The sequence below is a fragment of the Lampris incognitus genome, chromosome 7 (genome assembly GCF_029633865.1).
Source record: "Lampris incognitus isolate fLamInc1 chromosome 7, fLamInc1.hap2, whole genome shotgun sequence".
Classification (NCBI taxonomy): domain Eukaryota; kingdom Metazoa; phylum Chordata; class Actinopteri; order Lampriformes; family Lampridae; genus Lampris; species Lampris incognitus.
In genome coordinates this window covers 46093761-46106563 of record NC_079217.1, presented here as the reverse complement: position 1 = coordinate 46106563, position 12803 = coordinate 46093761, and the positions used below count along the sequence as shown (strand labels likewise).

Here is a 12803-nt window from a genome sequence, read left to right as displayed (position 1 = left end):
TTTTATTTTGATCCCTTAAAAGGTTTCAGTTTATATTTCACTTGAATTTTATAGGTTGCCATTTCACAGTAAAGGTGGACAAGGTTGTGATGTGATTTATCTTTGTTCCATCACAAAACCCTGCCATTTTAACAGGGGCGTGTAGACTTTTTGTCCACTGTCGGTGACATTTATTCTAATTAGTCACTTACACGCGCTTGCTCCTCCTCTGAAGCGAGGACACGCATCCAGACATGTTGATGCATTCACTCCATCCCACACACACAACTGTGCACACATACCACTGCAAGGACAAGTAGCGTATAGTTCACCTCCTTTTCACGGTGCTAGTGTTTTATATGGCTGTTTGGCCTGCATTCTCAGACAGGCCAAATGTCCTACTGTACAACCCGACCACGTAGCACAACATTTTACTGTTCTCTTGTTCTGGTGCCACGAAGATCAAAGGCTGAACTTGAAAGGGCAGCAAGGAAAAGCTGTGCTGAAGCTGTTAATATGTATAAAATGTAGTTCCAGTGGCGTGTTTTAAACGTCCAGGTCCTGTGTGTGCACTGTTACAACAATCAGCGGCCTTAACAAGCAATAAAACAACACTTGCAGCTGATAAGGCAGCGCTCTTTCCTAATGAAGGGCACAACAGACCCAGAGGATGTCCAGACAACTTTTGTCTCTCCCCCTCTCCTTTTTCCCCCCAGTTGTATCCGACCAAATACCCCACTCTTCCGAGCCGCCCCGGTCGCTGCTCCACCCCCTCTGCTGATCCGGGGAGGGCCGCAGACTACCGCATGCCTCCCCCGATACATGTGGGGTCACCAGCCGATTCTTTTCACCTGACGGTGAGGAGTTTCGCCAGGGGGACGTAGCACGTGGGAGGAGCACGCTATTCCCCCCAGTTCCCCCTCCCCCTTGAACAGGCGCCCCGACCGACCAGCGGAGGCGCTAGGTCAGCGACCAGGATGCATACCCATATCCGGCTTTCCACCCACAGACACAAGTTGTGTCTGTGGGTGCGCCCGACCAAGCTGGAGGTAACGCGGGGATTCGAACTGGCGAGCACCGTGTTGATAGGCAACGGAATAGACCGCCACGCCACCCAGATGCCCCTTTTGTCTCTTTTGAACTGAAGTTTGAGTGCATCTTAGCGCTTGAGGATGGTGAGAATGCAGAAGCAAAGAAAGACTAAGGGAGATGTTGAGGGGTTCATGGGTATCCCATAGGTGATGGGAGCCCTGCTGGTTGGCATCATCACTTGCTACTGAGGGAACACCTTATAATACATAAATCACTGCTTCTACCTTCCTCGCCATCAGTGAGAGCGGACTTTAGAAACTGCCATAATCTAGTTGTTGCAGTCATCCTATATGTCCTTAAAATGAAATGGTCAGCTTGTACACTCTTAAGGTGAAAGCACCAGTGTGGCTGAGCTTTATGATATACAACTATCTAATCAAAGTGAAAATATTCCAGTTTCTGAAAAAATAAATGTAAATCCAATTGTTTGATGCTGGTAATGTAGCATACTAGCAATTAATCTCCCATGAAATAAGCGATTATGTTATAAAAACTTCATTACCTCATAGAATTTGCATGAATGTGTATGCTGCGTGTGACCTGAAGCGTGAGTGTGTTGGGATCGAGTTCGATGCCCTCGTAAGTGTGTGTACACATATGGTTGCTGTCTGAGGAAGGGCCACTCAGCTGTCAGCTTGGTCACATGAGGCAGATGAGGCGCTTAGCAATCTCAGTGACAGGCACAAGATGTACCGGACCGCCAGGGGTATGCATGCTGACACACACACACACACACACATATATTCTCAAATGTAGCTCAAACAGACCCGCTCGGCTGTGAATCATGCCTAGTGGTCAAATATATGTTTTTAGGGATGAACAGGTAGCTGTCGAGGACAAGGCCAAAGCAAGCAGGCGATCTCCTGACATTTTAACTAATCCCTTCTAGCTTTTGGTTTCTTGCACATTTAGGAGATTTGCTAGAAGCCAGAATTGTCTTTTTCACATATGCAACCTGTCACGTCAGATTGAACGTTGATGTGGTGCCGAGCAGGGGCGCGACGGGTCGGACACTGATTAGATTTAGATGACACCGTCGGCTCCAGGCTAACAGCATCCCTGTGCAGGTTTTGGTTTCAGAAGTGGATTCTTTAACCGCTCTGGTGTCTCACTGACTGGCAGACCTCTCGCTATAGACCCGCTGGACTTTGCGAGCCCTCCCATGGCACGTTTTCACAATTTATCTCCAAAGAAAGATTGCCTTACTGTTGTATATTTTTTGCAAAAGTCGCACTTTTCAGATTTCTTTCACAGACAGTAAAACTGTCTGTCCGTATCAGCAGGGATGTTGTCTGCTGAGGCAAGTGACGTGGCGCTTGCTTCTAAGGTGTGATGGGATTAGGCATAGCTCCAATTTAAGAGCTACATTTAAGGTTTCTGTGACCACTTGTTTGTTTTTTAAACGTGCAAAAATGAAGACGGGCTGTGGTGGCATTGCGTGACCCCCCCCTCACCACACACACACACACAACATAGTGAAGGGGGACAGCCTGTACCTGCCTCATCTGTGTGTGTTGAGGTGCCCTGGGCAAACACACGGTACCTGTCAGAAGCGGTTAGTGCCCCCTGCGCCAGCCTGCCCGGCATGGCAGGCCGTCAGACGCCAGCTGAACTTTTCACTTGTCAATTCTGAAAGGTTAGCACAAAAAACCAGCCGCGACAGATGCAAATGGATGGATGCTTACCCCGACGTTTTTTGTGTAAAGGTGGCTCGTGTCGACCAGGCCACCTTCTCTGACCCCCTCCTACCCCTGCTCCCCGCTGTCACGGCCTCTGTTTAGCCCTTCTGCTCCCCTTTCACATCACATCTGTTTGTGAGGACAGGCATTAACTAACCTCTTCAAGCCCTAAGTGATATTGACTGGTGGTTGGGTTTGCCCTGTATCCCTCGCCCTCTCACCTTTCCAATTCAGAGCCCTGAATAATCTAATTACTTCTCCACCAGTAACCATGTGTTAAACCCTCTCAACCAGGTGCCGCCCTCAGCTATGGTTATCATTTTATATAGCACATTTGTCTCATGTCTTAAGTAGCCGTCGTCCTAGTGGCCTTATGCTAATCAACTCTGAATACTAAATGTGGTTCATTTGAATATTTCACTTTAAAAATGTTCCTCTATTAAATAAGCCAATGCTCATATCTCTTTTGTGTCTCGTTATTTTCTCGTGTTTTTGCCGATTACGTGGGGTTTCGCTTTGTGGTGAATTATTGAAAGCGTGGACATGAAAACGACAACACTGTTGAGTGGAGCTGCATGGCGGCGTGTTATATTTCTGGATCATTGTGATTTGCTTCTTGAAAGAGGTGACGGGGAGATCTTGTCCTTTTCAATTTTTCAAAGGGTTTCAAGAAGCCTGTCCTGTTTGCGTTACCCCTGATATTATTTAAACCTGCAGCACAATGTGACGATACATCTTGTGTTGTGCCTTTTCGTTTCAGATTGGGTTAAAGATGGAATATAATAACCAGCACTGCAAAACCAGAGGCTTGCTCTCAGGCAGGCACTGGTACGAAATCCAGGCTTATCGCGCTATAAACCAGGCACTTGGAAGGTGAGAATACATCTATTCCCTGCATCCAGCTCATGATATCCTGTCACCAGTCTTTCCAGTCTGACTTAAAAAAAACTTGTGCAGATGCATCCGCCACAGGAATGACTGGGGAGCACTTGTCTTGGTGGACAACCGCTACAAGAGCAATCCTGACAAGTACATCACAGGTACGGAAGCTCATTCCAGTGTGCACAGGAAGCTCACAGGACGGCCTCTCATCTTGGACACTAGATGGCAATGGTTATCCATTATTCTTTACAAGTCATGCTTCAAAATATATAGCATGTTGGGTTTTTTTGACTGTGTACACAATGTGCTATTTTTGTATTTGGTTGAATATAGAAGTTCTTGAATTATTTATGAATGATTATATCACAATTAGCCTAATTAAACCATATTTATGTGTGTGTGCATGTGTGTGCATCCTTGCACACAATGGGTTTTCCTTGAATGTGTCTCCATATAACCCAGGTCTCTCCAAGTGGGTGCGCCAGCTGGTCCGGCATCATGACACCTTCAATGAAGCCATGCGGTCACTTGCGGCATTTTCCGACTCTCAGAAGGGGGCAGAAGCACCCCATGCAAGTAAGCAGAACTTGACCTCCATTTCGTCCTCAGCCAGTCACAGCTCAACATCCACAGAAGAGCTGCCTGTGTGTTGCCTCAGCTCAGATGATCCTTCCCAGGCCTCAGAGCCACGAACACCTCAGTCAGTTGTCCAACAGAACAAAGACAATCCTCACAGCACGGACTCTAGAGCTCTCTCCGCCATCTCTGTCCTGTCTGTGGGACATGGACAATATGGAAATGCAGGTGAGCATCTTCGTGGATGACATAAATCGAGGAGCACGGGGCCTGTCACAGTGTCAACACAGTGATCAAGTCATCGTTTTTAATAATAATACTAATAAATCAATCTTATATAGCGCTTTTCTAACACTCAAAGTGGGTTTACAATAAATGGGGTGAAACAAGACAACAGATAAACATAACACAGATATACAGGGGTGGATGGGAAGGGGGGCTACGAGAGGGAGAAGCGGCAGCCACGCACGACGCCAGCAGTACTCTCCGACTTAGACACTGGGCGTTTTTGTCACATTCACCATGAAGCAGCTCCTTGTCATGTCTGACAGAGTCCTCGCCACTCTTTAAAATAATCATTTTAATTTTCTGTTCTGGTAAACCTCAATTCCTTGCTGTATTCTCTTTGTGTTGGTTATTCAGTTTGACCCATAAATTATTAATAATGTATTTAAATCTGCACTATGAAAAGATTATAATATATTGATAGTCGGATAATTGACAGATCGTACTTCTAGGTTTGAACTTAAAATAAAATAAATCTGAAATTACCAGCAATTAAAGAGCCTAATAAGTAACTGCAGAAAGGATGTATGCAGGATATATTTGTTTTACTGAAATTATAATTAGCTACTACAGTTATTTTTTAAGCCAACTGCATTGAGGTCCTTGACTGTGATGCCAGAACAAAAAATAACACAGAAACCATCGGTTAGAAAAAAATTGTCACCTTACAGCTAATTAATGTTGTGTAGGGGAAAAATCTCGACATTCGCACTATTTTAGCATATTTTCAACACAAGTAAAAATTCAAAAAGTGCTGCTTCATAACTTCAATCTCAGTGCGTACTGCCGTTCTTTTCATTCATGACAGAAAAATTAAATTATGACATTTTTTGCAAGCCTTTGATTAAAATGATAAAATGCCACATTTATGTCACCCCAAGTTAAATGAGAGTGAGTAAGGGTCGTTGTGAAGGATAACTAAAGGTTTCCATTTTTATGTTTTTCAATATGTGCTTATGCTTACATTTAGTTGAAAGACATTTTTTATCAGAATATTTGTATTATACCATAGATTATGCAGTGGGCCACCATGGTGGGCAGCACGGTGGCCCAGTGGTTAGCACTGTTGCCTCACAGGAAGAAGGTCCTGGGATCGATCTCCCAAGCCACCCCAGGTCCTTTCTGTGTGGAGTTTGCATGTTCTCCCCGTGTCTGCGTGGGTTTCCTCCAGGTGGTCCAGTTTCCTCCAACCATCAAAGACATGCATGTTAAGGTTAACACTCCTGCGCGCGCCCCTGACCAAGGCAATGACAAAGAACGGGAGTTGGTCCCTGCGCCCTGCACTGTGGCTACCCATTGCTCCTAGTGTACACGGCCACCCGCTGTTTCTAGTGTGTATATAGAGGATGGGTTAAATGCAGAGAATGAATTTCATTGTATGTATGTATGTATGTATGTATGTATGCACATTCACAAAGTATCTTCTGAATATATACATAAACATAAATGAAAAGGTTGGTATCACCTTTATGTACCATGATATGTACGGACATCACCTTGAATGCTACAACTATCACACATTTAACGGTCATGACAGTGTTGAGCTATTCCTATACTGAATCTAGTAGCTGAAGGTTGTGGCAGTTGCGTATCAGGCTGTGACGGGGGCGTATGTTGGCTTTTGTTTTGAGATGGGGTCATGGGGGTGAGTTGAGTGGCTTGCCTCATCCCTGTAAGGTATTTTGCGTGCCTGAGTGGTGCTGGAGCAAGCAGATGAGCAGATGTTGAACTGTTGCTTTTAATTAAATCCTGTTTGGGTTATATTGAGCGGAAGCATACGGTTCACAGCTTAATGAAATGATATTGCTGCCCCTAATGCTTCAGTTGTTTCATGTCATTATCAGATTCAAATGCTTGAAGGTGATTTGAACTTTCTGTTGTCTCTTTTCCGTAGATCTGTCATTTTGTGATTTGAGGGTTAGAAAAATCATTCAAATTTTTGCACACAGATTTAGTATGCTAAGTATACTAAAGGATGTCTTGTTTATACAGATTCTCACATGGGGCTGCATCGCTCCCCAGCAGAGCCCCTCCTCCAGCAAACCACTTGGGCTGAAGATCCACTGAGCACCAGTATCTCTCTTCCTGTGCAGCACCTTTGTACCTCTCCCCCTCTGAGCAGCTCTCTCTGCAGCAAGATGCCAATCTCTACAACAGCAGTCTCAATTATTGAACCTGCTATTTGCACTGAGGGCAAAGAGATTCAGGAGAACTCTGTCATTCAAGAGAGGAGACCGTTATGTTGTCCACAACAGAGTACCAGAGAGGGATCCAGTGAAATTAAAGAAGCACATCACACTCTGGCCCTTAAGCTCTCTGCAGTCACCGTTCCTCCTGCCGGTGAATGTGAACAGCCCTCAGTAGACAACATAGCCAAGTCTGAAGAAAGTGAAGTGGAGGAAGATCCGACAATCTTCTTTACTCCAGAACTCTTTGAAGCTGAGGATAATAGCTTGTCAGAGGGAGGAGGGAGTCCAGAGTCAACACATGGGACAGTTACAGCAGTAGGCAACGTGGCTGTATCTAATTGGACACCTCAAGTGCTGCCAGAAGATGCTGCGGACTCAGACCGTGTTCTAAGCGACAAGGACGGTAATGCTTCCGGTGTTGATGGCCAGGGGGATGGTGTTCTCTCAGTTGGAGAGGACAGTTCACACCTGGATCAAACAGCCCGGGAGGGTATATTGCAGAGTGGGATAAGCTGCAGTGGGCAGGCAAAAATGCTGTCCCATGCATTAGAAGAAGCCAGAGCCCAGCAGAAAGGTCAGGAGGCCGAGCAGATGGAGGGTAAGGGTAGAATGAGAGGAATCAGGACAAACAGACTTTCCAGATCTAGACAAAAGGCTCCCTGTGCTCCATCAGGTAAACTTTACTAACTGTGTCATGGTTATGCCTCAGGCAGTGAGCCTACAGATTATTACCATAAATGAACAGGCTTCATCATGGGCACAGCCAGGCCAGCTCACGTCTCAGATCATTCAACCTCATCTACATGACAGCATGGCCTTTTCAAGGCCATTAATGCCATCTAACTGCTGTTATCAGTTAAATACCGCATAACCAAGTAACATTATTTAAATTGCAGTTTTGATGTTAATTCACTTTCCAGTTTTAACAGACCGTTTAGATGTGAGAATGAGTTTGCCATTATTTTCCAGGAAAACGCTGCATTGTTCAGTTCTGGGTTTTAATGAGGTAAATTCAGTGTCTGTAAGAATTGTGGGGGCTGTAAACGCGCTTGACTTAACCTAAATAAGAGACCCTGATTTTTTACATTAACATTTCAGTCTTCCAAACATAATAATCATGTCTATAAACGTGATGGTGTTTAGGGCAGGGGTGGAGGAACATGTGCTCATCAGCACGTTCAAATGTGGGTGACCTCAAGAAATATATTCATATCTGTTACTCGTTATTTTTATTGATGTTATTTTTATTTCATGTATAGAAATAAAAGATCTGATTTTTACTATGGATATTGTTCGCTCCCTGATCATTTATCCTGCCGTGGTCTTTTATTAGAAACAACTTTCAAGAACATGCTTGTCAATCATCCAGTTTCCTCATGTAGCAGCAAGTAGTGATGAAGAGGATGAGCTGCACAAAGTACGTTTGACATGAAGATGCCACACATATCGCAGTGTAGCCTTTGCACTTTTTATTTTAAATCCAATCTAAGTTTTGTTGTGGTCTCAAATGTCTTTATGAACCCAATTTCAACAGTACAGGTTAAAGATTTCATTAATGAACTAATTTACCAGCTCAATTTACATAAACATACAATCATGGCTTCAAAGGGTTTTTTTTTCTTTTGGATTTTCCTTCTTTTTCTCCCCAGTTGTACTTGGCCAATTACCCCACTCTTCCAAGGCATCCCGGTCACTGCTCCATCCCTTCTGCCGATCCGGGGAGGGCTGCAGACTACCACATGCCTCCTCCGATACATGTGGAGTCGCCAGCCACTTCTTTTCACCTGACAGTGAGGAGTTTCGCCAGGGGGACGTAGCGCGTGGGAGGATCACGCTATTCTCCCCAGTTCCCCTCCTCCCCCTGAACAGGCGGCCCGACCAACCAGAGGAGGCGCTAGTGCAGTGACCAGGACACACATCCACATCCAGCTTCCCACCCGCAGGCATGGCCAATTGTGTCTGTAGGGACACCCCACCAAGCCGGGGGTAACACAGGGATTTGAACCACCGATCCGTGCGTTGGTAGGCAATGGAATAGACCGCTACGCTACTCGGACGCCGACTATGGACTTTACTACAGTTTATTATAATATAGGCCAGTATAACATTACAGGCCACTCCTGTCATGTCTCTTTGGGAAATTCGGTGTCGTTAACAACTAGCCTCTTCTATTTAGGATATTTTTTGATGTAATGTGAAAATTATTTATGGTTGTAGACCATTTTTAATCAGAATGTTAAGGGTCCTATTTGATTGTTTATGGATGAAGGGTTGCTCTCATTTAATCAAGCCAATATTAAGTACTGAGTCAGTGTGATGGGATTGATATGATTTGTCCCCGTACAGTACACATTTCACCACTGTGTGATTTGTGCAGAGAAGCACAGAGGCTGGTATTCCGTCAAGCTGCCTTATCAGCTCTCTCAGCTGATCCATTCATCCATTACCCGAACCGCTTATCCTGCTCTCAGGGTCGCGGGGATGCTGGAGCTTATCCCAGCAGTCATTGGCCGGCAGGCGGAGAGACACCCTGGATAGGCTGCCAGGCCATCACACAGGGCCACACACGCATTCATACCTACGGGCAATTTAGTACAGCCGATTCACCTGAACCACATGTCTTTGGACTGTGGGAGGAAACCGGAGCACCCGGAGGAAACCCACACAGACACGGGGAGAACTTGTAAACTCCACACAGAGGACGACCCGGGATGACCCACCAAGGTTGAATTACCCCGGGGCTCGAATCCAGAACCTTCTTGCTGCGAGGCGACCGCGCTAACCAGTGCGCCACCGTGCCGCCCAGGCAACCGCGCTAACCACTATGCCATCATGCTGCCTCAGCTGCCCCATGTTTATGTAATCATGGGTGACTCCTTGTTAACCTAATCAAAGCAAAGAATTGTAAAGAGGCCAGCAAATGTGTTCCAACACCTTAAAACATGGTCTACATAAACAGAAGCCTCAGTGATGCCAGCAGCTGGCTTGATTTTTATTGCTCCTACTATTTCCCTTCTTTCCTGGCTGTCTCACCGAAACTGGAGTAGTGTCAGTTTGGGTTTCTAAAATGTTTTAATTTTCTTTATTTTCAAAAGCTTGGGCTTACTAATTGTTTGTGTTTTCGAAGCAGTCCTATGCCTACATTTTGTCTGTGAATTGATCTGAGGTCGAGACTATGCAGAGGGCTTGGCAGCAGTGGTGGGTGAGGCACAGCAACGCCTTTATTTTCCGAGGAGGCTAAGGAGAGCCAATCTCTCCCAAAAGCTGCTTGTCTACTTTGCTCCGTCGAGAGCATCCTAACAAACGGCGTGACAGCCTGGTACAGCTGCTGCGCCAAAGCTGGCAGAAGGATCCCTCCAGCGTGTTGTGGAACCAGCACAGGACATTGTTGGCAGAGAGCCGCCTTCGCTAGAACATCTTCACAGCACTTGCTGTGTGAGAACATCATGACAGATATTACACACCCTGGACACCGTCTGTTTCAGCCCCTCCTATCCAGTAGGCGCTTCGGATCAATCCACACACACACACACACACACACACACTGAAAAACAGTTTCTCCCCAAAAGCTGTGGCACTAACAAACTCCGTCATTTCCCCAGGCTGACGAGACTGACGTGCTGCCACCATTGGGCACGTGCAATATTTACTCACATGACGTCCGGGTGGCGTGGTGGTCTATTCCGTTGCCTACTGGTCAGTTATGTCATTTTTAATGCAAAGTTGACATTGTTTGAGATGTCTTTGTTGTGGTAACCCGAGTGGGGCCGAGCCGCTCGATTCCATCTATTTCGCGCGTCTGCAGCCCATCCATTCCCAATTATCTGTTATCTCACAGACCTCTTTCAGACTTACACCCCATGTCGCCGTCTGCGGTCTTCACCAGCAGGTCTGTTGGCGCCACCAGCCACCAACCTCAGCACGATGGGTGCCAGGGATTTTTCCTATTGCTGCACCCAAACTCTGGAGCTCCATTCCCCATCACATCCGCCTACTGGACTCCATTACAGAACTCAAAACTGCTCTTAAAACCCTCCTTTTTAAACTAGCATACTCACTTTAACAACATTAACAGCATCAAATTCATTTTTTTATTTCCTGCTGATGTATGCCGTATTGCTTATTGTGTGCTTTACTGTTGATTGCACTAATGTTTTTACTGCTTTGTTTTATTGTATTTGATGTAAGGTGACCTTGAGTGTTAGGAAAGGTGCCTTTAAATAAAATGTTTATTATATAGGCTTTGGCATCTGGGCAAACATAAAAGACTTTAAGCATCTGAGCAGATGGCAATACTACTACTTGTATAAACTAGGCTAAACTAAGCCATGACCAAAAAAAACAACATTCAAACCATTCAACACACGTCTCATACTTGTGTGAGCTAAGTTACACAAGGAGAAAAAGAAAACTCAGCATTTCAAAAATTAAGCACTATGTATGTGGGAAGGGAAGAACACGGTTTTAGTAGTAGGGTTAGCAAGCCTACTCCTTAGGAAAGTTAGTGGAAGCCTGTGGTGTGAGAAACAGGAGTGTACATCACCATGTGAAATTGTCAGGGACATGGATTATGGGGAGCTAAAGCTTAGTGTGTTTCGGTATGTATGTGAATGTTATCTTTTCAGAAACCTGCATTCAGGATAGATTTTAGCATGTGGATGTTCTGTTTCTCAATGATAGGTAAATTCAGTATGAAGCCTATTTCCGGAATTTGTGGGTTTTATGTGAATCGCGCTGCCAAGACTATATGCCAAATGTACTTGTGGGATTATATACAATTGGTAGCAGTAGTAGATTTCAATATACTCTCAACCATGCTAAGAGGGACTAGATAAGGTGGGGTTTTTCCACCACTCAGGCTGCTGACTGAGTGCTGATCTCTCTCAACAACGCTTGCATCAGATCTCCAACTATACGTACATAGGTAAGGTCTGATTTCACAATTTCTGACAGCGCCCCTACAGCATGTAGAGTATTGTTTATTAATACAGAATGCATGTTGACTGTGAGGGTAGTCCCCTGCAGGGTTTTGGCTATGCCCTGCAGTTGTTCCTGTTGGACAAGGGATTTGTTACCTTGTGTTAGGTGGTATGGAGTGACTGGTTAAATACTAGTGTGCCTATGGGTTAGTAATGCATGCCAGGTTAGTGGGAACGCTAATGGTTATCCACCCCCTTTTGGAGACGGGCCTGCTCAAAAGGTTTGACTTGATTTAGGTGGACCCACTTGTATGTTGGTGTCTGGTTTGGCTTTGGAACTCTGATGCGGTATGCAAAGGGTGAGAGTTTACCCACAATTCCATAGGGGCCAGACCAGTTTGGCAGAAACTTTTTCGAGATTCCCACAGGCTTGGTGAAATTGAAGTACAGTACTTTGTCATCTGTCTGGTATTCCTGATCAGATGTTTTGTTGTCATAGTACGCCTTCTGTCCTTTGATACTGTCGTCTAGATTCCTCTGGGCTCAAGCGAAAATGGATGAAGATGGTGTCGTAAGTATGTCACATATTGGTGTGCAGTGTAGGCTGTGGCTACACTCACATCTTCTGGCCTGTACAGAAGATGCAGTGGGAGAGTCATCTCTCAGCCTGTCATCATCTGTGTGATGTGAAGTGGACCTGATGGCCATCAGCAATAGGGGAAGTTTTACGTCCCAATCTTTACTATTGCTGCTGACATATTTCCTAAGCATACTTACAATGGTCGATAACACTTTCTATGAAGCTTGCATCTATAATGCCCTATAAGCATCTATAACGCCCTATAAGCATCTATTACATCTATAATGCCCATACTCTCCTATAATGTGTATTACAATGACTAACAGCTATGGCTGAAGACTGTGAATTAGCACTGAAGTCTCATTATGGATCTCTGCAAAACTTCAGCAAAACAAGTTGGCTATGCGGCATTATGACATTTGACAGATAAACAGGCTAATGATGACATATTTATAATGCATAAATTGACATAATGTATCATAAAGGTGGTTATGAGGTGTTGTGAGGGCATATACATGGTTATAATGAATCTTACAATGACTAGTGTTACCCAGTGGTCTTATTGACACATTCAGTTTGACCACAGGACTGGGGGTGGTACACAATGTGGAACTTCGCCGCC

General features: G+C 45.1%; 1 protein-coding gene across 2 annotated transcripts in view; it reads left to right on the top strand.

The window, feature by feature from the left end:
- The window catches only part of brip1 (BRCA1 interacting helicase 1), a 97185-nt gene extending 89222 nt beyond the window's left edge, over positions 1-7963 (top strand). For both annotated transcript variants that reach the window (XM_056283391.1, XM_056283390.1), the window contains exons 17-20: positions 3511-3623; positions 3708-3790; positions 4095-4436; positions 6486-7963. In XM_056283391.1, coding sequence (XP_056139366.1) covers positions 3511-3623; positions 3708-3790; positions 4095-4436; positions 6486-7369 — 1422 coding nt within the window. In that variant the 3' untranslated portion in view covers positions 7370-7963. The remainder of the gene's footprint in view (positions 1-3510; positions 3624-3707; positions 3791-4094; positions 4437-6485) is intronic.
- Positions 7964-12803: the final 4840 nt, after the last annotated feature.